Source organism: Dendrobates tinctorius, unplaced genomic scaffold (assembly GCF_039654945.1).
Source record: "Dendrobates tinctorius isolate UK_male_01 unplaced genomic scaffold, ASM3965494v1 ptg000063l, whole genome shotgun sequence".
Lineage (NCBI taxonomy): Eukaryota > Metazoa > Chordata > Amphibia > Anura > Dendrobatidae > Dendrobates > Dendrobates tinctorius.
Genome location: NW_027361731.1, coordinates 21,128,141 through 21,155,110, shown reverse-complemented (window position 1 = coordinate 21,155,110; position 26,970 = coordinate 21,128,141). Strand labels below are relative to the sequence as shown.

Here is a 26,970-nt window from a genome sequence, read left to right as displayed (position 1 = left end):
GATGCGGTGAAAAACAAGGGTAATTCTGATTCCACCTCAGAGCCCTGCACTGTGTGTCAAGTTAAGGTGGAGGATGAGGAGGAGAGGCCACTTTATGCAGCGCTTGCCATCTACTGGAGCACATGCTCTTTCTGGCCCTCATCTACAAGACGTACCGCTGTGTGGCTGCACATGAAAGGGCAGTAACACAAGTTGGCAGTTGTTTTTGGATAGGACAATGTTTGTTCAGTAGAGCTTTCAGCAACATTACCACCTACCCCAAGTAAACCTCGAACACCAAGGCTGATCCCGCTTCCACCACAACCTTACTTTTTCCCACTCATCTTGGCTGTACCCTTCCCCTCTTTTAACTAGCTGTTTCACAACTCTAGGCCCAGACCTGTAAGTCACCTGTCAATAATTTACTAATCAGTATTTATTGACTGATATAGTGTGGCTAGACCACAAAGTTAGCACAAAAGATTAATATGTTTAAATGTGGACTGGTGCCTGCATCAGAGTATTATCCCAAATGATTTTGATTAGTAAATGTGACCTCTGGAGTCCTGACTGCAACACAATGTTTGAAATAGTCAGAGTGAGACAGATAGATGGAGCGCCAGGCTGACAGGTCTCCGGGCGCTGGTAATAGTAATCCGATGCTGCTCCTGTCGGATGCCTCTAGAGAGGATATAAACATGGGAAGCAAGGTAACCCGATCGCAGGGGAGCGCAAAGGAAAGGGAGAAGCTTGAAAGGTTTTCTTCTTTATTAAGTTCCACTACGCGTTTCAACGGATAACCTCCGTGTTCCTCAGGTGGCAAATTGCCACGCGGGACACGGAGCTCCTTCCCTGTTCCGAAAATTTGGGGGCACCCTCTTCCCCGGGATACTTCTGAAGGTGAAGATGCCGGGGCAGCCACCCTTGCCTAATCTCCTGAGTTAGCCCTCCGACTGTTCTCCCCCCCCCCCCCCCCCCACTCAGGGAAGATGGGCTCTACTTTGCACCGCAGTACACCAACCCGACAAAGAAGACTACACAAACAAGGGTAAACTGAAAACACCAAGCATATAAACATTCACTTATAACAGAGGAATGCATCTGGGAGTGGAGACCAAAGTAGAGGAGAGAAGGGAATTACCACACTTACAAACCACACAACAGTCACAGATAACTCGTACAAAACACCTTCTCATGTGAACACCTCTCCTCCTAAGCCATGAAACAAATGCTAGCTCTGACATGGCTTTGAATCAGGACCCAGATTATAAAGGGGATGGGAGTGGCTAACCAAGCACAGCTGAGAGCTCAGAGTTTCCAACATGGTCTATTAACCCCTGCACTGCCAAAAGAAATAAATACCATTAAAAATAAGTGCTTTTCAGCACAAGAGTAGGAGCAATCAGACGCTGCGGTATTCTTGCTACTCTCTGTTGCGGTAACCCTGTGACACATAACAAAAGCATTATTGGAAACACGATCATTTACCAATATGTGCTTGAAGTTTACTCAGTAACACTAATCCGAATGTGCTACGTTCGTGCCGAATTTGAGATTGGTGAACGTTTTCTGACAAGTTCGCACATCTCTACTCCCCGTATCGTACACTGCACATTGATGCCTTCCTGGACAATCCTTTTTCTTTTTTTTGCATGGATTCGGAACAGAATGAGTCCTGTGACCTCACTATAGGCACCGTCTCTGGTCCTCAGAATGGACAGAGTGCTGAGATGCCATTTTTTGACGTCTTATCTGCTGTTTTCCGGTCACTTCTTGTAACTGTTTTGCACCTTTAGAAACCTGAAGGGGTTAATAGAAGTGTCAAAACTGAAAGTATGAACAGTGAGTTGTTTTTCATTTTTGTGCATTATGTTCCACCTGACATGACACGGTGTGCACATGTCCTTACACTATACCAGCATCACTGCTCCTGTATCTTGTTTTCCCATGGTATTTTGTATGATTCTTCATCAGCTGATCTTCCTTCCATTTAGGATCCTGGCAGATACAATCGGTATAATTATCTTCTAGAAAATTTACTTTAAACTTTAACGAATGGCTACGGACAAGATGGAGAAGATATTACACCTCACCCTAGAGATCCTCTTCCGGCTTACTGGAGAGGTGAGATTCTGATGACGTCACATTACATCATTCTTATCTATGGGAATAACAGATGGACAGAACTGGAGAGGTGAGGACTCTGGAAATGTCTGTAGTGAGATTTATTAATGTGTCTCTCCATAACCAGGATTACACAGTAGTGAAGAAGACCTCTAGTGATCGCTGTCAGGACCCTGTGTCTGAGGGATGGGGAAGACCCCTGAGCCCAATCACGGGGCCTCCACCTCACCTCCTGATACGTGAGGACATCAATGACCAGAAAATCCTAGAACTCATGTACAAGATGATTGAGCTGCTGACTGGAGAGGTGACACTGCTGGGAATGCTGGGACATTATACAGTAACACTATGAAGGGATCGGGGGATGACGGTATCATTGTATGTGTCAGGTTCCTATAAGGTGTCAGGATGTCTCCGTCTATTTCTCCATGGAGGAGTGGGAGTATTTAGAAGGACACATAGATGTGTATAAGGACGTCGTGATGGAGGTTCCCCAGTCCCTCACATCACCAGGTAATAGACAGGACTAAATACACACGGCCTATAATTATCTGTATGTAAAGAATGAATTCAGTCCCAGTATGTGTTTCCTCCAGATCCATCCAGTAAGAGGAGAAGACCAGAGAGATGTCCCCGTCCTCTTCTTCCACAGGACTGTAAACAAGAAGATCCCAATGTTCCTCAGGATCATCAGGTAGATGGAGAGAAGGTGTCAGGAGATCTCCCCTATGATGTGTAGACGGCTGTGAAGGGCTTGTGCTCAGTCTTGTTTTATCCACCAGTATTATATGTTTTCTACTTGTGTAATTGTTAGGGCACATGGGATGCATGTATGGTCATCTTAATTGTCTGCTTCCAAACTGGATGTGAGAGGTTTACGGCCGGAGAAAAGAGAGTACAAATGCAAGCAGTTGTGTCTCAAAATGATTTCTAATTTTATTGATCAAAGAGCACAGTTTATATAGGGAAAATTGGGTGTTTTCCATGCATTACCTCTTTTGTTTTTCATCCATAATTATTGCAAGTCATTATTGATTTCACATGTTCTATGTTATCTTTATTACTCTAACGGTTATTGCTGACCAGCTATTCATGTAATTGTAATCATTCTAATGGTTATGTTGATAGGTCAAGTTGACGTCTGTCCATCACATATCATATTGATATTTGGTTTATGAGGGGTGGAATATCCTAGGTACGGGTACATTTATTTTTGATAAGCTGGGTGGATTATACAACCGTTTCACAGTCCATCTGCAGGGCGGCATAACCTGGTGAAAGCTTGTGACAAGTACATTAGCACTACATGATTCTAATATTCAGCAAAGCGTCCACTTTTTAATATAAGTTTGATTTTAATATACCGTATACACTCGTGTATAAGCCGACTCGAGTATAAGCCGACCCCCCCCCCCCCCCCCCCCAAATTTTGCCACAAAAAACTGGGAAAACTTATTGACTCGCGTATAAGCCTAGGGTGGAAAATTCAGCAGCTACTGGTAAATTTCAAAACTAAAAATAGATACCAATAAAAGTAAAATTAATTGAGACATCAGTAGGTTAAATGTTTTTGAATATCCATATTGAATCAGGAGCCCCATATAATGCTCCATACAGTTCATGATGGGCCCCATAAAAGGCTCCGTACAAAATACACCCCATATAATGCTGCGCAAAGGTTAATAATGCCCCCATAAGATGCTCCATAGAATAATATGCCCCATATGCTGCTCCATAAAGGTTATGGCCCCATAAGATGCTCCATTGAATATGCCCCATAAGATGCTCTATAAAATGCTCCATAGATTATGCCCCAATAAGATGCTCCATAGATTACACTCCCATAAAATGCTCCATGGATTATGCCCTCATATTCTGCTCCATAGATAATGCCCCCATATGCTTCTCCATAGACTATGCCCCATATGCTGCTCCATAGAATATGCCCCCATAAGATGCTCCATATATTATGCCCCCCATATGCTGCTGCTGCTGCAAAAAAAAAAATGCCATACTCGCCTTTCCTGCTCAGGACCCGGCACCTGAGATATTCACCTGTCCGGGGTCCATCGCTGCTCACCGCTGTCTGACGCTTCCTGTGTCAGTGACTGTTCAGCCATCAGAGGGCGTGGTGCACACTAACCACGTCACCGCGCCCCCTGCTGCCTAAACGTCACTGACACAGGACGCAGCAGACAGCGGTAAGCAGCGATAGACTGAGGGACAGGTGAATATCGCTATACTTACCCCCTCCTGGCGTGGTCTCTGCAGCCCTGCTTCTCCGACTTCCACGGTCTCCAGCAGCTCTTCCTTTCTTCCTTCAGCGGTCACGTGGTACCGCTCATTAAACTCATGAACATGCGCATATACAGGAGTTTAATGAGCGGTTCCATGTGACCGCTGAAGACAGGGAGGGAGACTGTGGGAGAAGCGGGGGGCTGCAGAGACCACGCCAGGGGGAAGTCAGTATGATCTCTGACACCCCCCCTCCCCCTCCCCCGCTGTCCCCCAGGTATATGACTCGTATAAGCCGAGAGGGGGACTTTCAACCCAAAAAAATGGGCTGAAAATCTCGGCTTATACACGAGTACATACGGTATCTTCATATGCCATATATTATCGTTAATATAATGAGAACGGTGGAGATGGCAGGATTAGAGCTGATCATAGATGGGACTTCTCCATCTGTCGGTGACTTTTACAATATTTGTTTCAGGGTGAAGATCTGACCCATATTATTACTACAGAGACATATGTGAGGGGTGATGAGCGGTGTAAAGAGGAGATTCCTACATATGACTACCCAGGTGAGTAGTGACCACTAAATGCAGAGAAGTCACAGATTCTACTGTAATTACACACGTGGTAAACTGTTGGTACCCCTCGTTTAATGAAAGAAAAACCACAATGGTGACAGAAATAACTTGAATCTGACAAAAGTAATAATAAATAGAAAATCTATGAAAATGGAAGTCAGATATTGCTTTTCAGCCACGCTTCCACAGGTTTTTTAAAAAATAAAACTCCTGAAATAGGTCTGGACAGAAATGATGGTTCCTTACCTTAACTTAATATTTTGTTGCACAACCTTTTGAGGCAATCACTGCAATCAAACGATTCCTGTAACTGCCAATGAGACTTCTGCTCCTCTCGATAGGTATTTTGACCCACTCCTCAAGAGCAAACTGATCCAGTTGTCTCATGTTTGAAGGTTGCCTTTCCCAGATGGCATGTTTCAGCTCTTTCCAAAGATGCTCAATAGGATTTAGGTCAGGGCTCGTGATCGCGGGTCACCGATGGGTTGGCATGACAACCAGAGGTCTCCTGGAGACCTATGTGGTTTTCACTGCCGGTTTGCTGTGAGCACCGTCCGATGGTCGGCGCTCATAGCATCTGAGGTATTATGCTACATACAGGAGAGCTGATCATCACCTGTATGTAGCAGAGCTGATAGGGTTTTGGCAGCTTCTAGTCTCCCATGGAGACTATTGAAGCATGCCAAAAGTAAAAAAAAAATTTTAAAAAAATTAATAAAATCTAAAAGTTTAAATCGCCCCTCCCCTTTTGCCCCATTCAAAAAAAAAAAACATACACAGATTTGGAAATACGAAAGAGGTCAAATAGTCCCTCCTACCTCTATTCTCCAGTGTTTTTCCTGTCCCTATAGAGTTGGAAGGGAACTCTTGGGCCATCTGGTCCAACCCCCTGCTCAAAGCAGGATTCACTAAATCATCCCAGACAGATGTCTGTCCAGCCTCTGTTTGAAGACTTCTATTGAAGGAGAACTCACCACCTCTCGTGGCCGCCTGTTCCACTCATTGATCACTCTGTCAAAAAGTTTTTCCTAATATCTAATCTGTGTCTCTTCCCATTCAGTTTCATCCCATTGCTCTTAGTCTTTCCTTGTGCAAATGAGAATAAAGACAATCCTTCTACAATGTGACAGCCCTTGAGATATTTGTAGACAGCTATTGAGTCTCCTCTCAGTCTTCTCTTTTGCAAGCTAAACATTCCCAAATCCTGCAACCTTTCCTCATAGGACATGGTTTGCAGACCGGTCACCATTCTGGTCGCTCTTTTCTGAACTTGCTCCAGTTTGTTGATGTGTTTTTTTAAAATATGGCGCCCAAAACTGGACACAGTATTCCAGATGAGGTCTGACCAAAGAGGAGTAGAGGGCAATAATGAATTCACGTGATCTCTAGACTGTATGGTTCTGCTAATACATCTTAGAATTGCATTTGCATTTTTTGTTGCTGCATCAGACTGTTGACTCATATTCAGTCTGTGATCTATTAGTATACCCAAGTCTTTTTCACATGTGCTGTTGCTTAGCCCTATTCCTCCCATTCTGTATATGCTTTTTTCATTTTTAATGCCCAGATGTAGTACTTTGGTTTTTAACAGGGAAAAATGCATTCTGTTAGTTGCTGCCCACTGCTCCAGTTTATTTATATCTTTTTGAATCCTCTCTCTCTCTTCTCTAGTATTAGCTATCCCTCCTAGCTTTGTGTCGTCAGCAAATTTAATCAGTGTACCCTCAATTCCTTCATCTAAATCATTGATAAAGATGTTGAACAATACAGGGCCCAGGACAGAGCCCTGTGGTACCCCACTTGAGACATTCTTCCAACTGGATGTGCAGCCATTTACGACCACTCTTTGGGTCTGATCACTAAGCCAGTTATGAATCCACCTAACAGTTGCCTTGTCCATTCCATACTTAGTCATTTTTTCAATAAGGTTTGTGTGAGGTACTTAGTCAAATGCTTTGCTGAAGTCTAAGATATAGTATATCTACAGCATTTCCCTCATCCACCCAGTCGGTGATTGAGTCATAGAAGGAAATTAAGTTAGTCTGACATGACTTATTAGTTACAAACCCATGCTGACTCTGTTTAATCACTTCATTCTTATCCAGGTACTTACTTACATGTTGTTTAATAATTTGTTCAAAGATCTTTCCTGGTATAGAAGTCAGACTCACCGGCCTATAGTTGCCTGGGTCCACTTTCTTCCCCTTTTTTGAAGATGGAACAACATTTGCTCTTCTCCTGTCTTCTGGGACATCTCCTGTTCTCCAAGAATTTTCAAAGATTCTGGAGAGTGGTTCAAAAATTTCTTCTGCGATCTCCTTCAGTACTCTGGGGTGTAATTCATCTGGACCTGGATACTTGAATTCATTTAGGTTAGCTAAGTGTTTCCTCACTATCTTTCAGTTTATAGATATCCTGGATTCTTCTATTCCCTTAATAGGACAGTGAAGAACAGTTGATGTTACATTTCCTGTCTGAGAGAAAACTGATGCAAAATAGGAATTTAAAAGTTTGGCCTTCTCAACTTCCTGTCTTACCATTTCATCATTTTCATCCTGTAAAAATCCTATAGCATCTTTGACTTTTCTTTTACTTTTGACATATCCTCAGAATACTTTTTTATTGCTTTTGACATCTCTTGCAAGCCTCAATTCATTGTCAGCTTTACTAATCTGATTTGTGCCCTGCAGGTTCTGCAGACAGCATTATATTCTTCTTTAGATATGCCTCCCTCTTTCCATTTTATAAACATTTTTTTCTTCCTTTTTAGCATGTGCTTAAGTTCTGTGTTCATCCATCCTGGCCTCCTTAACCCCTTAATGTCCAATGACGGACACAGTCCGTCATCAGACATTTCCCCTGCTTTGATGAGGGCTCCGGCGCTGAGCCCGCATCAAAGCCGGGATATGTCAGCTGTTATGAACAGCTGACATGTGCCCGCAATAGGCGCGAGCGGAATCGCCGTCCGCCCGCGCCTATTAACTAGTTAAATGCCGCTGTCAAAGCTGACAGCGGGCATTTAAATAGAATTTCCGGCCGCCGGGCCGGAAATGACGTCATCGCCGACCCCCGTCACGTGATCGGGGGTCGGCGTCATGTTGCCTGGACAACCAGAGGTCTCTATGAGACCTCTATGGTTGTTCCAGGCATAAGGCTTTCAGCGCCACCCGGTGGTCGGCGCTGAAAGCACAGCAGTAAATCTGCTACATATGGGCGATCTGCTCATCGCCTATATGTAGCAGAGCCAATCGGGTTGCGCATGCTTCTAGCCTCCTATGGAGGCTATTGAAGCATGCCAAAAGTAAAAAAAAAAAAAAAAAAAATGTTTAAAAATAAAAAAAAAATTAAAAAAACCTAAAAGTTCAAATCACCCCCCTTTCGCCCCAATCAAAATAAAACAGTAAAAAAAAAAATCCCACATACACATATTAGGTATCGCCGCGTTCAGAATCGCCCGATCTATCAATAAAAAAAACAAGCATTAACCCGATCGCTAAACGGCGTAGCGAGAAAAAAAATTCAAAACGCCAGAATTACGTTTTTTTGGTCACCAAGACATTGCATTAAAATGCAATAACGGGTGATCAAAAGAACGTATCTGCACAAAAGTGGTGTCATTAAAAACGTCAGTCCGGCACGAAAAAAATAAGCCCTCACCCGACCCCAGGACACGAAAAATGGAGACGCTACGGGTCTCGGAAAATTGCGCAATTTTTTTTTTTTTTTTTTTTTTTTTTTTTTTTTTTTTTAGCAAACTTTGGAATTTTTTTTCACCACTTAGATAAAAGAGGACATAGACATGTTTGGTGTCTATGAACTCGTAATGACGTGGAGAATCATAATGACAGGTCAGATTTAGCATCTAGTGAACCTAACAAAAAAGCCAAGCAAAAAACAAGTGTGGGATTGCACTTTTTTTTGCAATTTCACCGCACTTGGAATTTTTTTCCCGTTTTCGAGTACACGATATGGTAAAACCAATGATGTCATTTAAAAGTACAACTCGTCCCGCAAAAAATAAGCCCTCACATGGCCATATAAACGGAAAATTAAAAAAGTTATGGCTCTGGAAAGAAGGGGAGGGAAAAATGAAAATGTAAAACCAAAAATACCCCTGGTCGTTAAGGGGTTAAATGCTTCCTATTCTTCCCTCTTTTCGGAATTGTTAACAATTGTGCTTTGAGAATTTCATTTTTCAAGATTTCCCATCCTTCCTGGACATTTTTGTCTTTAAGGATATCCAGCCATTGGATCCCTCCAATTCTCTTTCTGAATCCCTTAAAATCTGCCTTTCTGAAATCTATAAAGCAAAAACAATTTGTCAAAACTGACATATGCAGGATTCACCAAAGAAAAATAGAATATACAGCAATCGGTGAAATTTGAAACATAACTTTTACTTTGTTCAATAAAAGATTTGAAAAATGTGTGTCAGCAAAAATCATTTAAAATTGTCGATATGATAGAGGTACCTAATAATACAACAAAAATCAGGCCCTAAATCGACCCATTTGAGGATAATTGTCACCTAAATACTGTACAATTAGACAACAAAGCAAGTAATTGGATACGGCGACTTAGGTTCATTATATATACACGCCATAACCCAAAATGCACATACATAGTAAATACAAATATTAAAAGCCCATAATGCTGGCTATACATATGTATGAAAGAATGAGATCATATCAATAACACGAAAAATTGGAACAATCTCACCAAAGAGTTGAAAGAAGGACGGGAGTCTTCAGGGATCATATAATAACGAAATTCCCTGGAACAGGAGGTTGGGAAGACAATACCCTGTTAATCCCTATGGGGCTAGCAATCATCTATTCCCCAAAACTCCCGCCCTAACAAGGGCAGGCCACATCTAACCCTATATTGCACATGCCCTGCACTTTCCCTAAACTGGTGTTTATGGGCGGTTTATGGGCGGGAGGCCCTTTTTTTTTTTTTTTTTTTTTGCTATTCAGGCCCTTTTTCTCCCCCTGTCCTGCTGCGGTGACGTCACTGGCCGGCATGTGGTAATCATCACTTCCGGTTCTTGCATTCCACGGTTGAACGCAGCGGGAAATTTGAAGATTGGGTGGATTCTGACTCCACCGGAGGAATCCACCTACCAGAGAGAGCGGGGGAGGAGCCCCTCAGGTTGGAGGGAGGCGCTGGTCCGGTCACCCTAATTAAGGAGTCCTGGACAGAAGGTCAAGCAAGGTAGGACAAACTGTGGTAACATGGAGTTTGATCCTTCCCGCTCTGCTTCTGTGGAGGCCAGCGCTATTCTGATCCCTGTAAGTATACAGGCATTGGGTCTTCTCCAGGGTGTAGGTTCTTGGATACTAAGATTGTGTTCTACCTTCTTCTCTCTTTCAGGGGGACATGGATCTTGCACCCAGGAGAAAATCCAAGGTCACTATTCACAAGTGTGCGTTATGTGCCAAAAGGCTCTTCTCCTCACATGGCAAGCCCTTATGTCAGGAGTGCATTGAGAAAGTTCTAAAGGAGGAGCAGCCCTCTTTGAAAGAGGATATTAAGGACATTGTGAGTTATGAAATACAGACTTCCCTGGCTTCCATCTCCCAGCAAATGCCAGGCCGTAGTGCTCTTCCAGCAGCAAAAAAAGCGGAAAATTCAGCAGGTAGAGGACTCTGACTTCCAGGAGTCTATGCCGGAAGGTTGCTATGAAGAAGGGGAGCTAAGCTCTGACCCAGAGTCACAATGAAAGAGATATTTCTTTCCTGCAGGGAACTTGGAGGAGCATATCACGGCAGTGAGAAGAACCATGGAGGTGGAGGAGGAGAGACCAGCATGCACTGCGCAGGAAGAGATGTTCGGGGGCTTCCGATCCAAAAGGAGACTGTTCTTCCCAATGCACAAAAATATCCGGGATCTGGTACTGGAAGAGTGGGAGACTCCAGAGAAGAGACTAAGCACTCCTTCAGAGTTGAAAGAGAGGTTCCCAGTTGAAGATGAGACTGCAGAGTGCTTGTCAAAGGTACCCAAGGTGGACGTGCAAGTTGTCCGTGTAGCCAAGAAGACAACCTTGCCGTTTGAAGACTCCTTTCAATTGAAGAATCCCCTGGAGCGCAACTTGGAAGGTCTTCTCAGGAAAAACCTGAGGGACATCGGCAGCCTTGTTAAGCACGAATGCGGTCTCTACATCTGTCGGTTGGTCAATGTTGCTCTGGCCGGGTCAGCAGGGACCCCCAGAGAAGAAATCCTCGCCTCGTTTCCCCTTCTCCAAAATGCCACAGCTTTCCTGGCTGATGCTTCGGCAGAATCCCTCAGAGTAGCGGCTAGATCAGCGGCCCTATCTAACTCAGTGAGACGAGCCCTGTGGCTGAGATCTATGAGCGGGAACATAGCATCTAAGATCAAACTATGTTCTGTCCCCTTTAAGGGGAATTATATGCTCGGGCCGGCTTTAGACGAGCTGTTGGAAAGTCTCAGACACAAAGAAGTCTCTACCAGAGCCAAAGAATGCCAGAAAGAGTCCCAGAATGATATCCTTTCGGCCCTCGCAGGAACAGCCTCCCAATACAAAGGCAAAGGAAAAACAGGAAGGTGGCGCTACCCTAAAGGAGGCCGGAGCAGAAATCTTTTTATTTCCCGTGACCAGCATCAGAATAAATCCTGATGCTTACGGAAGAGTAGGGGTTCATAGTTCTCACTTCCAGAATTGCGGAATATATCCACCAGCCCATGGGTCCTAAGGTCGATATGGGAGGGGGTGAGAGTAGAATTTTCCTCCTGCCCTCCACGCAGGGTAAGAGTCACTCGCTCACTACGCAGTCACTCCAATTCGCCCTGGAGTCAGACCTCAGAAAACTGCTATCTTTAGGGACAATCTCTCTTGCCCTAGAGAGAGAGAAGTACAGGGGTCCCTACTCCAGATTCTTTCTAATAAAGAAGCCAAACGGATCCCACAGAGTGATAATAAACCTGAAGCCTCTGAATCAGTTTATTCGTTACACAAGGTTCAAGATGGAATAAGTCAGATCAGCGGTTCCCCTGATAGGTAAAGGCTTCACCATGGCGACAATAGATCTTCAGGACACATATTATATTCCAATTCACCAAACCATCCTGAGATTTGCAATGACCCAGAGGGAGCTGATAGCCCAAATGGAAGGACGTTGAACTGGTAATGAACTATCATCAGCACCTCAAATTTTCACCAAAGTATGTCAGAAGCCATGGCCCATATCCAGGGATCACCAGATTTGCATTGTCCCATACCTAAACGACTTCCTTCTGTTGGTCCCGTCAGTACAAGTGTTACAGGAAAACATACGGACGACTTCTCAGATACTAACATCACTGGGATGGTTGATAAATCAGCAGAAGTCAGATCTAATTCCTAGATTCACAAGCACAGACGTCCTTCTTATCCAGATAGAAACAAATCCAGCTGAAAGCGAAGATAAACATCCTGCGAAATAGACGATTAGTGTCCATGAGGTTTGCCAAGTCAATCCTCGGGTCCATGACATCTTGTATCCAGTCAGTAGCCTGGGCCCAGGAGCACACCAGAGACCTGCAGAGTTATATACTAGCGGAATGGGACGGTTCCCCCAAATCTCTGAACAAGAAGGTGTCAATACCAACCTAGATACAAGCCTCGTTGTCCTGGTGGGTCAGTCCAAAACAAATGAACAACGGAGTGCCTTGGGTCCAGACCCCGCTAGTCACTATGGAAGTGGATGCCAGCAAGAGGTTGGGGAGGCGTGATCTCCCATACATCCTTCCAAGGTCTCTGGACAAACAAGGTCAGCGGACTGTCTTCGAACATCAGGGAGTTGAAGGCAGTGGAAGAAGTCCTCAGGGCAGCTGCTTCGCTAGTCGAAGGTACCCATGTAAGAGTCTACTCGGACAAATTTACTATGGTTGCACATATTCGACATCAAGGAAGTTCGAAGCACGAGCTGAAAGCCATCTCAGCAAGAATATTCTCTTGGGCAGAGAAATACCTTCTTTCAATATCAGCCCTTCACATAAGGGGAGTAGACAACAGACAAGCTGACTTTCTGAGCAGACAAGATATCCATCCGGGAGAGTGGAGTCTAGACCCAGAGGTATTCCAGATGTTGGCTAGGAGGTGGGGGGAGTCCCAGAAGTTTGTTTATTTGCAAACCACCAGAATATGAAGGTGGCTTACTATTTTTCACTAAAACCGGACGATAGATGCCTGGGTATAGACGCCTTAGCCCACCAATGGCAATTCAGCCTAGCTTACGCCTTCCCTCCAATCCCCCTCTTGCCAAGAGTTCTTCAGAAAATAAGAGACGAGCAGACCAAGGTCATTTCAGTGACACCCCTCTGGCCAAAGAGAAGCTGGTACTGTACTATATCCAGCCTAAGCATAGACAATCCTCTAATCCTCCCACCAATCAGGGATCTCTAGCACCAGGGACCAGTCTATCACCTGGACATAGAGCGATTGCACCTGGCAGCTTGGCTTCTGCGTTCTCAATCCTGAAAGCCAGAGGCCTCTCTGACAGAGTCATTAACACACTTAAGAAAAGTAGGAAACTGGTGACCAACGTGATATACCAGAAGACCTGGAAAAAGTTCATATCTTGGTGAGCACCAGAGCGGCCGGATCCCCCAACAAGCCAATATTGCCTGGATTCTAGATTTTCTGCAAGATGGATTGGAGAAGGGACCAGGACCCAGTCCACTTAAGGTACAGGTGGCTGCATTGAGCTCATACTTTGACCAGACCTTGTCAGATCACAGATGGATAAAGCGGTTAATGACAGCAGTTACATGACTTTGTCCTAGAGCAATCAGTCTGATTCCCACTTGGGACCTCAATATTGTCCTGAAGGGATTAACCCTTCTACCGTTTTAGCCCCTGTCAACAACTATGGTGGATAGACTATCCTGGAAGCAATTACAACAGCCAGACGTGGGGGAGTTACAAGTTCTCTCAATGGAAGAGCCCTACCTGAAGGTGTTAGAAGACCGGCTGGTGTTCCGTCTAGAATAGATCCTTCGTTTCTACCAAAGGTGTTTTCAGATTTCCATAGGAATCAGGACATTATAATACCTTCACTTTGCCAGAAACCAAAGAACAAAAAGGAGGAAGAATTCCACTCGACGTAAGGAGAGTAGTTTTACATTATTTCCACATAATCAAAAGTGGAGGAAAGTTAGGAACTTATTTGTTCAACTCTACGGCCAGAATAGCGGAAAAAAGGTATCCAAGACTACGGTGACGAATTGGATCATGAAGGCAATTATCGAAGCCTATGGGATTCAAGATCTTGCGCCTTGAGAAAATTTCATGGCTCATTTCACCAGAGCTGTAGCAGTTTCATGGGCAGAAAAGGCTAGCGCCTCCATCGAGCAGATATGCAGAGCTGCTACCTGGTCGTCTGTCCACACCTTTATCAAACTTTATAGACTTGATGTAACATTCGTCAAAGATTTATCATTTGGGAGAAAAGTTCTCCAGACGGTTATCCCTCCCTAGGCTGGTAGTCTTTGGCATTCCTCCTGTGTGCTGTTGTGGGGAGTTATTAGAGAAAATAGAATTAGACTTAACTGCGTTAAATATTTAAATAAATTGGTGGCGGAGTCAGCGCATGCTCATACCGTGCTATCCGGTCACTGTGTGCGAATTTGTCTGCAATAAAATGGCGCCGGAGATCGCGCCGTATGCATTCATTGACTCCGGTCCAACTCTCCTCTTCCAGCCTCACTGGAGCTTGCTGTAAGTCCTCAAGTATTCAGTCAGCACCTAGGCATACCGCAATCTCCAGCGCCACACTCCTCCTCCATCCTTGTCATTCTCCCTATCCTCTCTATTAACGTTGGATGCGTCCTTCTGACTATGGCCACACTGCGCAGGTGCAGTCTATACCGGCTTTGAACAGAAGGATGCATCCAACGTTACATTATAGATACAGTCATGGCCAAAAGTAAATTTTGACTAAGTGCCAAAAATTTTGTCTGGTCCGGAGATATGTGTCTGTGTTTCATATGTGTGGCAACCATGTGACGCATCAGTATCACATGTACCGGCGCCTGGAAATCTGCGGTACTGTTTGCGCTGATCCCCGGTGCCAGGTGTTGTAGACAGCTCACATCATTGTCCTTTACTCTGCCTGCAATCAGCGGGAGCATGGGATAATGTTGTAGAGTTATATTAAGAGCCCGCTGACTACATAGAGTAAAATTAAGAATAAAATAAAAAAAATCACATTATAGTCACATTTAGGGCTCATACTCATCTTCGAGGAAAACGGACAAGTGCACTCCGATAAAAAATCAGACCACACTCTGATCAGTGTCATTCTATGAGCATGCTGCAACTGTCCTTGTATCCCGGACAAAACTCGATGGAGCATATATAAGATGCACCAATTCTGGCACTTAGCCTCGCTCTTCCCACTTACCCTGATGCGGTGGCAAGTTGGGGGGGACAGATGTCATCTTTGTATTGTCAGGTGACATCAAGCCCAGTGATTAGTAATGGAGAGGTCTCAATAAGATCACCCCATTACTAAGCCCCATAGTCAAATTGAATTTAAAAAAAACCCACAAGAATAAAGTTTTTAATTGTCTTTAATTGAAAGATTGACACTGACTCCTTTTAATGAATCTAAGATAAACCATAGTCGCATCATCGCTCAGTCCACTAAAGGCAATGTCTCCTGTAATATAATTAAAATAATAAACAACAATATTTCTCACCTGTCCACCGAGAAGATAATAATAGATTTGCTCTGCTACATCTACATGGCAGGCTGCCATCCAGCAGAGACACTGAGCTGTGTGTGCTTACTCAGCTTTTCAGGGTGAACTCTCTTCACCTCACTGATGTGACCACGAGCGTGAGAAAGTTCTCATGCTCACAATCCCGTCGGAAAGGTCCTGTGACTTCACAACCAATGAACTCCGTTCAACTTGCTAACGTCAGCGCTATAGCCATGGGAAGAGTTCTAATGGCGCTCGTACTGACGTTAGTGAGTTAAACTGAGTTCATTGGCTCTTGATTCCCAGGACCTTTCTGTTGGCATGGCGAGCCTGAGAACTTTCTCACTCTCGTCAGTGAGGTGAAAGGCGTTCACTGTGAGACACTGAGCTGAGTAAGCACGCGCAACTCAGTTTCTCTACTGGATGGAATGCTATACAGTCACATCATGCAACAATGCAGTCTGGGTGTAGCCAAGCGAGATGTGACACGGGACAAATGGATTATTATCATCAAATAAAGCACAAAAGGAAGCTATGGCTAAAAATTATCAAATTTTATTAGGATTATTTAACAAGCCTGTTATTAACAAGAAAATTAGTCATAAAAGAGTGCAGACACTGTGACAAAATGGAAAGCCGCACCATAGCAGCAATGTGCATGATAGAATATATAAGGACGCCTATACAGCATACAAACAAGCATCAAATAAAATGCACCAGGAGATGAATGGATAAATAATTATTAGGCTAGGGAGTTGTATAAGGGGCTGAATACAGCCTCCTGTTATATAGCCAAAAACATTAATAAATTAAGATAGACCGTAGAGAAACCATATCCAAAAGGTTACAAAGCCCAGTGCTTATATATTGATCATTGCATGTGCAAATTATGCAGAGAGCAGTGTATATGAAATGTTATCATTAGTCATTACATGTGCAAATTAGGCAAAAAATGGCAAATATGAAATAGAAATAAGCATCAATCATTTGCATGTGCAAAATCTGCAGGAAAAAGTGCATATGAACTGCTAACTGTGATAGAGGGGTGAAAAAATCCTGTAGAAAGGGTATATAACCCAAAAATTGGAAATGCAGGCAAGTTCACACAGGCACATTACCTCATAGGTGCTGGCTGGAGACCCCGATGCGCGTGTCATTCTTTCAATTAAAGAACTTTATTCTCGGTGTGTTTTTACAAATACAAAGGTGTTATTTTATATAGATTTTGACTATGGGGTTAGTAATAGGGATGTCTTATAGACATCTCTCCATTACTAACCTCTGGGCTTGAGGTCACCTGACAATACAAAGGTGCCTTCAACCCTCCAACCATCAACCCACTGGCCACCGCACCTTTGCAAATGAGAAGAGCGAGATTAAGTGCCAAATTTGGCGCATCCTGTGGATGAGCCGTTTCTGGGGTGGCTGAAAGCTGATGTTTTTAGTCTAGGATGGGGCCAATATACATAGCCTCTTCCCAGGCTATTAATATCAGCCCTCAACTGTCTGCCTATCCTTTGCTGGTTATTAATTATAAGGCGACACTGTCATTTTTTTGGGGGCCCCCCATTATAATAACCAATAAAGGCCAAGTATATAACTGAATGCTGATATTAATAGCTTGGGAAGCTCCATGGGTATTACCCCGCTTCCCAGGCTATAAACCTCAGACCACAGCCATCTTCTTTTCCTCTGCTGGTTATGATAATTAAGCTCATGCGATTTTTTTTTTTTTTTCAGAAAAATAATCATTTAGTTAAATACATGTACAGCAAGCTGCACACACTTTACTATTATCTGTGACTGATATCTTTATATCTGTGCTATGTATATATGCTGTTTGTAATCTATTCTATTTGTTCTATTCTGTCGCGTCTACTGGATACGGCAGATGAATTGCTGGCTATTCATCAATGTGTGTGTATTGAAGTATATTTCCTTGGAAAATATGTGTAAATGACAGAGTAATTCTCTATGTCAAAGCTCATATTAAAATATTGCAGAGGAATAGCAATTACATGGCATTCAGATGTCAATCGGATGGTAGGTGTGAAAATTTGGATTATACTCGCATGAAAATCACATGGCACTTTCATGACCTTAGTCCTACTTTTCTGAACTGAAATCTGAACTTTTTTTCACCATAATGGGTACAAGCTCCTAACAACTAATCACCTGAAGCCATTGTCCCCTGTAAGCAAACAAAAATAAAAGACAACTATCTCTCACCTGTCCAAAATTTAAAGAATCAAGTTACCAACGCCGTAATCCATCTGTGCGACATTTGCTCATAATAATAATCTTTATATAGCGCCAACATATTCCTCAGCACTTTGTAATTCAACTGTTCATATACAACAGTCATAACAAAGTTAACAATAATACAATAATTAATGGAAAGATATTGACGACCCTGCCTGTAAGAGCTTACAGTCTACAATGTGGTGGGAGTAACACAAAGTACAGGGGCTTATTTTCAATGATGGTCCAACTATCTTGAGGAATTGGGAGTGGTTAAAGGTTGGATGAGCTAGTCACCAGTCAATATTTGTAGTGCTTTTGGGGGCGATGGAGTTTGATGGAGAGTTATGAGGCAACCGCTCCTGCTGAAGAGCAGGGGAATATGACTCCCTGCAGCGAGAGCAGGCCTATGAACTGTGATGACGTCGGTGAGATCATCGCAGTTCACCTTGAGAAATCAGGGTACAACGAGTCATTCTACCCAGCTTTTCAATGTGAGTGGTCGCCCCAGGTCACCGTTTATGATGATAAGCAAATGTCACACAGATGGATTACGGCATGGGACATTTTGGAAAACACAGGTGAGGGATATTGTTGTTTTTTCATTTGTTTCTTTACATGGGACAACGGCTTCACTGGATTAGGTGTTAAGGTGAGTATTTTTTTTATTTTATACTTAATTTTACTCTGTGTAGCCAGCGGGGGCCGAATCCAACTCTCAACTTTGCCCCTTGCACAGATCGCAAGCAGAGCAGGGTACAATGATGTGAGCTGTTTTCAACACCTGGAGTCGGGGATCAGCACGAACAGTACCGCTGATTCCCAGGTGCCGGTACGTGTCACACTGATGACACACAGATGTCATTAGTGTGCAAGTCGTTTTGTGGCCCGTTCTTCTCCTAAAACAGTCATGTCAGTGTGCCTTGCCCACAGACACACGGTCTGTGGATACACATAGACGTGCGCAGATCCATTCACTTGAAAGGGTCAACGTGTTTAAGTGTCTACGGTACATATGAAAACTGTCACCACATGTACCGGACACACTGACATGTAAAGAAGGCCTTAAGGGGGTACTCTCATTTCCAAGATCCTATCCCAAAATATAGTAGGTCTAATGATAGCAAATACCTCCAGTACTCTCATTTCCAAGATCCTATCCCAAAATATAGTAGGTCTAATGATAGCAAATACCTCCAATTAGAAATATGGTATAGTTTTCCTGATTCTCTATGTCGCTTACCCCATGTCCAGGGCATTGCAGTAGCTTAGGTATCCATGGTTATGACCACTAGCAACTAACAGTCACTATATGAGTGGTAGTAACAATTGATATCTAAGCTAATGCAATGCTCTGCACATGGGGTGAGCAACATAGCGAGTCAAAACAACTATATTACATATTTCCTAATATTATTACATCTACTACATATTGGGATAGGTGACCAGAGATGGGAATACCCCTTTAAGAATCATACATGTTTTTTATGGTGTATATTTTTATCTGTTGCTATAGATTGTAATGTAAATCAACAAATAAGCAAAACATTTTGTTTATATCCATTTGGCGCTATACATCTCAAAATGACACTACATATCTAATTATCCTACAACTACTACTAACACACTGCCAAACATATTGATGCAGTATTAAGTTATTCGATGCCATAAGGTAACCTAAAGTATTTTAACCATAGCATTTACGGTGGTACCGAACCACTATGGACTAGAATGGTGAGAGGAAAGGAGTTCCACCTATCCCAAATTTTATCAAATTTCCCTGGACAGTCCCGGTTCTGATATAGCGTTCGTTCAAACGATATAACTGAATTTACCAAATCAATCCGTGCTCTGACAGAAGTACGCACACCACCCATCCACCGTAGCGCTAGTATCTTTCTAGCCAGAAAGAGTGTCTCCCGCAAGAAGATTATAACAGTGTTCCCACATCTCCCCGTCCAGCACCCCACATAAACAGACCAATGGGTTAAGGGGAACCAGGATTTGTACTAGTGAAGTCAGTAACGATGTCGCCTCACTCCAGTAGGAGAGGATATTAGGACAATTCAACACCATATGAGTAAAATCTGCCTCTGCTGAGTGGCATCTCAAACAATCCGAAGACTGGAGTCGACCCATTTTGAAGAGATGTGACTGGGTTAAATACGACTGGTGTATCATATATAATTGAATCATTTTATTATTGATCGATGGAGACACCCCAATCGGAGACTCAAGAACCTCCTCCCAATCCTCATCCTGAGCATCAGGAATAAGACCCCCCCCCTCCTTCTCCTGACCGCTACCAGGGCAAAGCCGGTTCCCACAGGCAGCATATAAGTGTACAGAGCAGAAATGAGACCCCTGGTCCCCTGCCACTTAAGGATTCCTATTAAAGGAAAAGATGAGATAGTCTGGATCCCGCCCACAGATCGTAAATGTGACTGAATAGCTGATCTAAGCTGAAGGTAGCTGAAAAATTGTGACTTCGGGATATTGTTTTTAGATTGAATTTGTGCAAACGACATTAGGACCCCATTTACATATAAATCTCTGATTTGAGGAAACACCGTGCACAATCCAGAAGTCAGTGGACGGGTGGTTCAGGACCACCAGGAAATAAGCACTATTCCATAATGGCATTTCGGTTACAATATCTCCAAGGTGGCCCACCTTTTTAATCTGTCTTGCCAATCGGAGTAAAGGTAATAATCGGGGGATGCCAGGTTTATTCATTTCCAAAAAACCCAGCGGGCAGTCAATTCTCGCAGTGTGGGCCAGGTGACTCGGAATTTGGCAGTAGGCTATCAGGCATCCATCTACTCAAGGCCTTAACCAGACAAGCAAGATATAAATAGAAATCCGGCAGAGCCGCCCCGCCCATCTGTTTTGGTCTCTGTAAAGTAGATAATTTAAGCTTGGGTCTTGTTTTCCCCCATATAAAAGATGTAGATAAAGAATTTAAACCTGCAAAACAGGGCTTAGGGATCAGCACCGCACAGTGTTTGAGGGAATAGCTAAGGTTAGGGAGTAGAATCATCTTAATGAGGTTTATACGACCAGCGACATATAGCGGGAGTTTACTCCAGGATGCAAATTTAATCCTGACTAGTTCTAATAGTGGATGGATATTAAGTTGTAGGTCAAGTTGACTATTTTTTGGGATATTAATTCCTAGATATTCAAAATGTGACACTATAGGCTATCAAGATAAAGTATCAAGGTGGGCTCCCGGGTTATGAGAAAGGGGAAACAAGGCAGACTTCTCCCAGTTAATGTACAAACCTGAATATTTACTGAATTTATCAAAGGTATCAATTACAAATGACAGAGTCCCCTCCACGCCATCCATGATTATCACCATATTATCGGCATAGAGGCCGATGTTATCTAGATGATCTGCTATGTTTATGCCTTTAATATTCGGAGAGGACATTGCGTGTTTTGCCAACGCCTCGATCGCAAGGGCAGAGGAGAGGGGCACCCATTTCGCGTCCCTCTAGGCAGGGAAAGTGGTTCCAATATGGAGTTGTTTATAATCATACTGGTTTTAGGTTTGGCGTAAATTGCGCCAAATCCATTTTTTGTCTATCTCCGAAACCATATTTCTGTAAACACGCAAATAGGAAAGGCCACTCAAGGGAGTCAAAGGCCTTAATGACGCCAGAGCCCAAGAATTGCCCGGCACCAAAGAACTATACTGAACCTCCGACTGGACCCATCTAATATTAATGGAGGTGCTTTTGCCAGGCATGAAACCGGTTTGGTCAGGGTGTAGGAGATTCAATATAACCGAGTTCAATCTATTGGCCAGAACCTTAGTGAAAATTTTATAATGAACATTTACCAGTGATATGGGGCGTTATGATCCACAGTCAAGGGGGTCCTTCCTTTCTTTAAGTACAATAATATTTGCTTCGTAGAAGGATCCTGGCATACACCCCCCTTCCAAATCCCCTGAAACACCTCTAAGAGAAGTGGCGCCAACACATCTTTATACTTTCTGTATAGTTTAATTAGGAACCCATGCTGTCCAGGAGCCTTCCCAGAGGCCATATCCATCATAGCATCCTCTATTTCCTCTATAGTAAAAATCAGCGTCCAGAAGGGCTCGCTGAGTAGAGTCCAATGAGGGGAATTTTATCTCTGACAGATAATCCAGACATTCTGGAACATCAAAACCTCTCCTAGGAGTATATAATGTGTTATAGTAGTTAAAAAAGCAATGCAGTATATCCTCAGTTGAAGTAATAAAGCTTAATTTTAATCCTCCCTTTATTGCTTCAAACTTTTCTGGGTTTGTGTATTATGTTTGTTGATTGTACTTTAGAGGTTCAGTACCATGTTATTTGTGAACAGGTGGCTCACCACTGTCTTAGGTCATAGTTTCATTATACTTTGAGTTGTATAGAATTATTTACATAGAAATTATATAAAATATAAGGCATTGAAATTGAAAAATAATAAAATCAGTTTTATTCTTGGCAGATGACTGTGGTGTAAAACCAGATACCTATGAAAAGCACGCCATTATTCCAGCTATACCTCCAGCCCTTCAGAGCAACAATCAATCATCGGAGCCTTTTCAATCAGTCACCTATTTGGATTCATCACAGACTGTTAAGCAAAATGAAAGCTGCAAAAGCGATGTTGAACATCAAATAATTCCCACAGAGAAGAAACCATTTTCCTGTTCAGAATGTGGGAAATATTTTAAACATGAATCTAAATTGCTTTCACATGAGAGAATTCACACTGGAGAGAAGCCATTTTCATGTTCAGAATGTGGGAAATGTTTCATGGTTAAATCAACACTTCTTAGACATCAGAGAAGTCACACTGGAGAAAAGCCATTTTCATGTTCAGAATGTGGGAAATGTTTTAACCATAAGTCAAATTTGATTACACATTACAAAAGTCACACAGGGGAGAAGCCATTTTCATGTTCAGAGTGTGGGAAATGTTTTACCAAGAAACCAGATCTTCTTAGACATCAAAGAATTCACACAGGTGTGAAGCCATATTTTTGTCCAGAATGTGGGAAATGTTTCAACCAGAAATCACATTTTTTTATGCATCAGCGAAGTCACACAGGAGAGAAGCCACTTTCATGTTCAGAATGTGGAAAATGTTTTAACCATAAGTCAAATTTGCTTATACACTACAGAAGTCACACAGGGGAGAAGCCGTATTCATGTTCAGAATGTGAAAAATGTTTTAGCCAGAGATCAGATCTTCTTAAACATCAAAGAATCCACACAGGAGAGAAGCCATATTCATGTCCAGAATGTGGCAAATGTTTCAACCATAAGTCAAATTTGCTTACACACTGCAGAAGTCACACAGGGGAGAAGCCATATTCATGTCCAGAATGTGGGAAATGTTTTAACCAGAAATCAAACTTCCAGGTACATCAGAGAAATCACACAGGGGTGAAGCCACATTTATGTCAAGAATGCGGGAAATGTTTTAACTACAAATCAGGTCTTCTTACACATCAGAGAATTCACACAGGAGAGAAGCCGTATTCATGTCCAGAATGTGGGAAATGTTTTGTCCAGGGGCAAGATCTTATTAAACATCAGAGAATTCACACGGGAGAGAAGCCATATAAATGTACAGAATGTGGGAAAAGTTTTATCCAGGGACAAAATCTTATTAAACATCAAAGAATCCACACAGGAGAGAAGCCATATTCATGTCCAGAATGTGGGAAATGTTTTAGTTCAAGTTCAAAGCTTTTTGCACATCAGAGAACTCATACAGGGTAGAAACCATTTTTTATGTTCAGAATGTGGGAAATGTTATTCCTGGGAATATCTTCTTTCTCATCTAAAAACTCATGTAGAGTGTGAAGGAAATAAATAATAAGGGAATTCAGTCAGGCAGGAGAGTTACATTTAGTTGACAAAGGAGTGAAACTGGATATACCAGTATAGTAAGCACAAAGGGGCTTTTGCAGGAGGTAGGTGTCAATCCTGGCACCTTAGCTCCTGGATTCTCAGCTTAGAGGAATGATAGCAAATGGTCTGTACTAGAAGCAATATTTGCAGGAAGAGACAAGTATTGAAAGGCCAAAACTTGTCTCATTGTCCATTCATAGACAGCATCGTTTAACCCATTCCCAACTTCCGCTGTATATATAAGGTGCCACAGGAGCTGTTACCGCAAACCGCCATCTAGATATGGCGCTGTGATCGGCTAGATCAGCGATCTGTCATTATACAGTTGATGTCCCATCCGGGGACAATGTGAAAGAGTTAAAAAAGTTAATTGTAAATATATTTTTTTTTAAATCACAAAATAAAAAAAACAAAAAAAATTATTAATCCAATAAATACATTTATTTATGTTTAACATAAAATAAATAGTACACATGTTTGGTATCGCCCCTTCTGGAACCACCTGACCTATAAAACTGTCGCACTGTCCCCTTCAGTGAACACCCTAAAAACAAACAAAATTTAGACAAGGGAACAAGGCAAAAATCTGTGCTTTATCATCTTATTGCTGAACAAAAAGTGGAAAAATATGCGATAAAAACAGCAATCTACATAAAAATTGTACGGCTGAAAACGTCATCTTGTCTTGCAAAAAAACAATCCGCAATAGAGGTCCGTCAGCAGAAAAATAAGATATAGCTCTCATAATGGTGGTTCTTTTTTGAATAAAAGTTTTTATTGTGTAAAAGCGCAAAACCATAAAAAAATATAAATGAGGTGTTGATGTAATCGTACTGACCGGAAGAATATAACTGCCTTATCAATTTTACTACATGTGGAACAGCATGAAAAAAAACGAAAATAATATATGAATTACTTTTTTTTGTTCATTCTGCCTCCCAAAACTTGGAATAAAAAGCGATTAAAAAATGTCACGTGTTCAAAAATTATACCAGTAAATGTCAACTTGTCCTGCAAAAAAAACAATCTCACATGACTGAGCAAAACTATGGAAAAATTATAGCTCTCAAAATATGGCGATGCAGTTTTTGCAATAAAAAGCGTCTACCAGTGTGTGACAGCAGCCGAGCATAAAAAATATAAATCGTGTGTGACGACACATTTTATCTTAATTAGCCACATGTCTATTCTCTGTAAGCCAGGAGGAATAGACTGCTATCTATATGTTGAGTTTTGAATTTATGCTTTTGTTTTTCAGAAGGTCAAATAACCATATACTGTTGTCATATTAGTCTTAAACATTGATTTTTGATCATTTTGAATAGCTAATGTTTGCCTCTTACATCAGTTCCTACAATTTATTGTCTGCTATGTTTAGAGGACAGTGACATAGGATAATTGAACACTGGATTTTTACTTAAAGGGAACCTGTCACCTTATTTTTGGCCTGTAAGCTGAAGCCATTCTGTAATGCTGTAGATAAGCCCCCGATGTATCCTGAAATATAAGAAAAAAGAGTTAGATTATACTCACCCGGAGTTCCGGTCCGATGGGTGTCGCAGTCCGGTCTGGCGCCTCCCATCTTTTAGCGAAGATGTACTTTATCTGCCCTGTTGAGGGCAGAGTAAAGTACTGTAGTGCGCAGGCACCGGACATCTCTGACCTTTCCCGGCGCCTGCGCACTAGAGTACTTTACTCTGCTCTCAATAGGGCAGGTAAAGTATGCCTGCACAGGAGCCAGGGCAGAAGTAAGCAGGAGGATGTGATCGCTAGAAGATGGGAGGCACAGGACTGCGACACCCACCGCCACCGCCCCCTGGTAAGTATAATCTAAGGGCCCCGTCACACATAGCGATCTCGCTGTGTGTGACAGCGATCACTAACCAGCCCCCCTGCCGGTATCGCTGATCGTTGATGGAAAGCCCTGGACATTTTTGGGGTCGCTGGTCTCCCGCTGGTCAGCATGCATCGCTGCGTGTGACAGGTGGGAGACCAGTGACCAGCGAGCAGGAGCTGGTAGCTAAGGTATACATCGGGTTTCTAAGGGGGCGCACTGTGCCTAGAAACCCGATGTGTTATGAGCTCATTTTCTCCACCTTTGATGTCCGATGAACTCCCTCTTGTGACGGACTCTGCTTCTGCTGAGCCCATTTTCCTTTTTAGAGTGGACCCTCTGGGCCGTGGCACCCACCCACCTAGGGCGAGCTGACCTAGTGAGAACCCACCCCCTGTACAGGGAGGGGCAGGGGCAAGACCAAGGGGGTGAGCCACCACGGCAGCTGGACCAGACGGCCGGCTTAAGGAGATACTATTGAGTGTCTGACAACAGGATGGACAGGATACCAAACATAAAGCGAAGTCACACAGTTTCTTCCTCAAATGTGGATTCACACTTTATTCAGGTGCAAGGCATAACGGAATCAGGTGCAGGGCACAAACAGTGAAACACGGCAGGATGCGTGCAAGGGCACGCCAAATGTTCCAGGCATAACACGTGCACGAAAACATACCAGGGTCCAGGACAGGATACGTGATAGGGATCACACAAGAGTTCCTAGAAGGGATGCATGCTAGGACACGCCAGGATCCAAGACGGGGTGCGATGGCATCGGACTCCGGACTACTGGCAACGACTGACAGGGTCCAGGCATCAGGCTGTGGACATCAGCTCCGGACATCAGGCCGCAGTCATCTGGTTCCGGACCTCTGGCAACGGTCGGCAGGTTTCGGGAATCCGGCAGGCAAGCCCAGGTTCAAGGCAGGGTGTGGGCTTGGAGACACGCCAGGGTTCAAGGCAGGGTGCGTGCTTGGAGACACGCCAGGGTTCAAGGCAGGGTGCGTGCTTGGAGACATGCCAGGGTTCAAGGCAGGGTGCGTGCTTGGAGACACACCAAAGCACAAGGTAAGACTGAGTGCGTGTGTAGAGACACGCCAAGGCACAAGGTCACAAGGCAGAGTCCTGCCCGTGCAGAGCGGCATGCCAGAATCAGGCGAGGCAGAGTCCTGCGCGTGCAGAGAGGCACGCCAGGGTCAGGGTTCCAGGACAGGGTTAGGGCCTGTGCGTGCAAGAGGGCACGACAGGGGACATGGCAAGGCCTGCGCGTACTTTTAAAGAAGCACGGGGAGGTATGCCATGGGCAGGCGAGGCCTGCGCGTGCTATAGAGAGCACGTAGAGCACAGTGCAGAAACAGCGTGAGGTGCA

General features: G+C 43.4%; 1 protein-coding gene across 1 annotated transcript; it reads left to right on the top strand.

The window, feature by feature from the left end:
• The first annotated feature begins 1,952 nt into the window (after positions 1-1,952).
• Positions 1,953-24,274, top strand: LOC141094270 (uncharacterized). Its single transcript, XM_073580097.1, has 6 exons — positions 1,953-2,103; positions 2,231-2,410; positions 2,493-2,616; positions 2,700-2,797; positions 4,820-4,910; positions 22,353-24,274. Exons 1-6 carry the CDS (start codon positions 2,035-2,037, stop codon positions 23,633-23,635), a joined length of 1,845 nt encoding a protein of 614 aa, XP_073436198.1. The 5' UTR covers positions 1,953-2,034; the 3' UTR covers positions 23,636-24,274.
• The last annotated feature ends 2,696 nt before the right edge of the window (positions 24,275-26,970 follow it).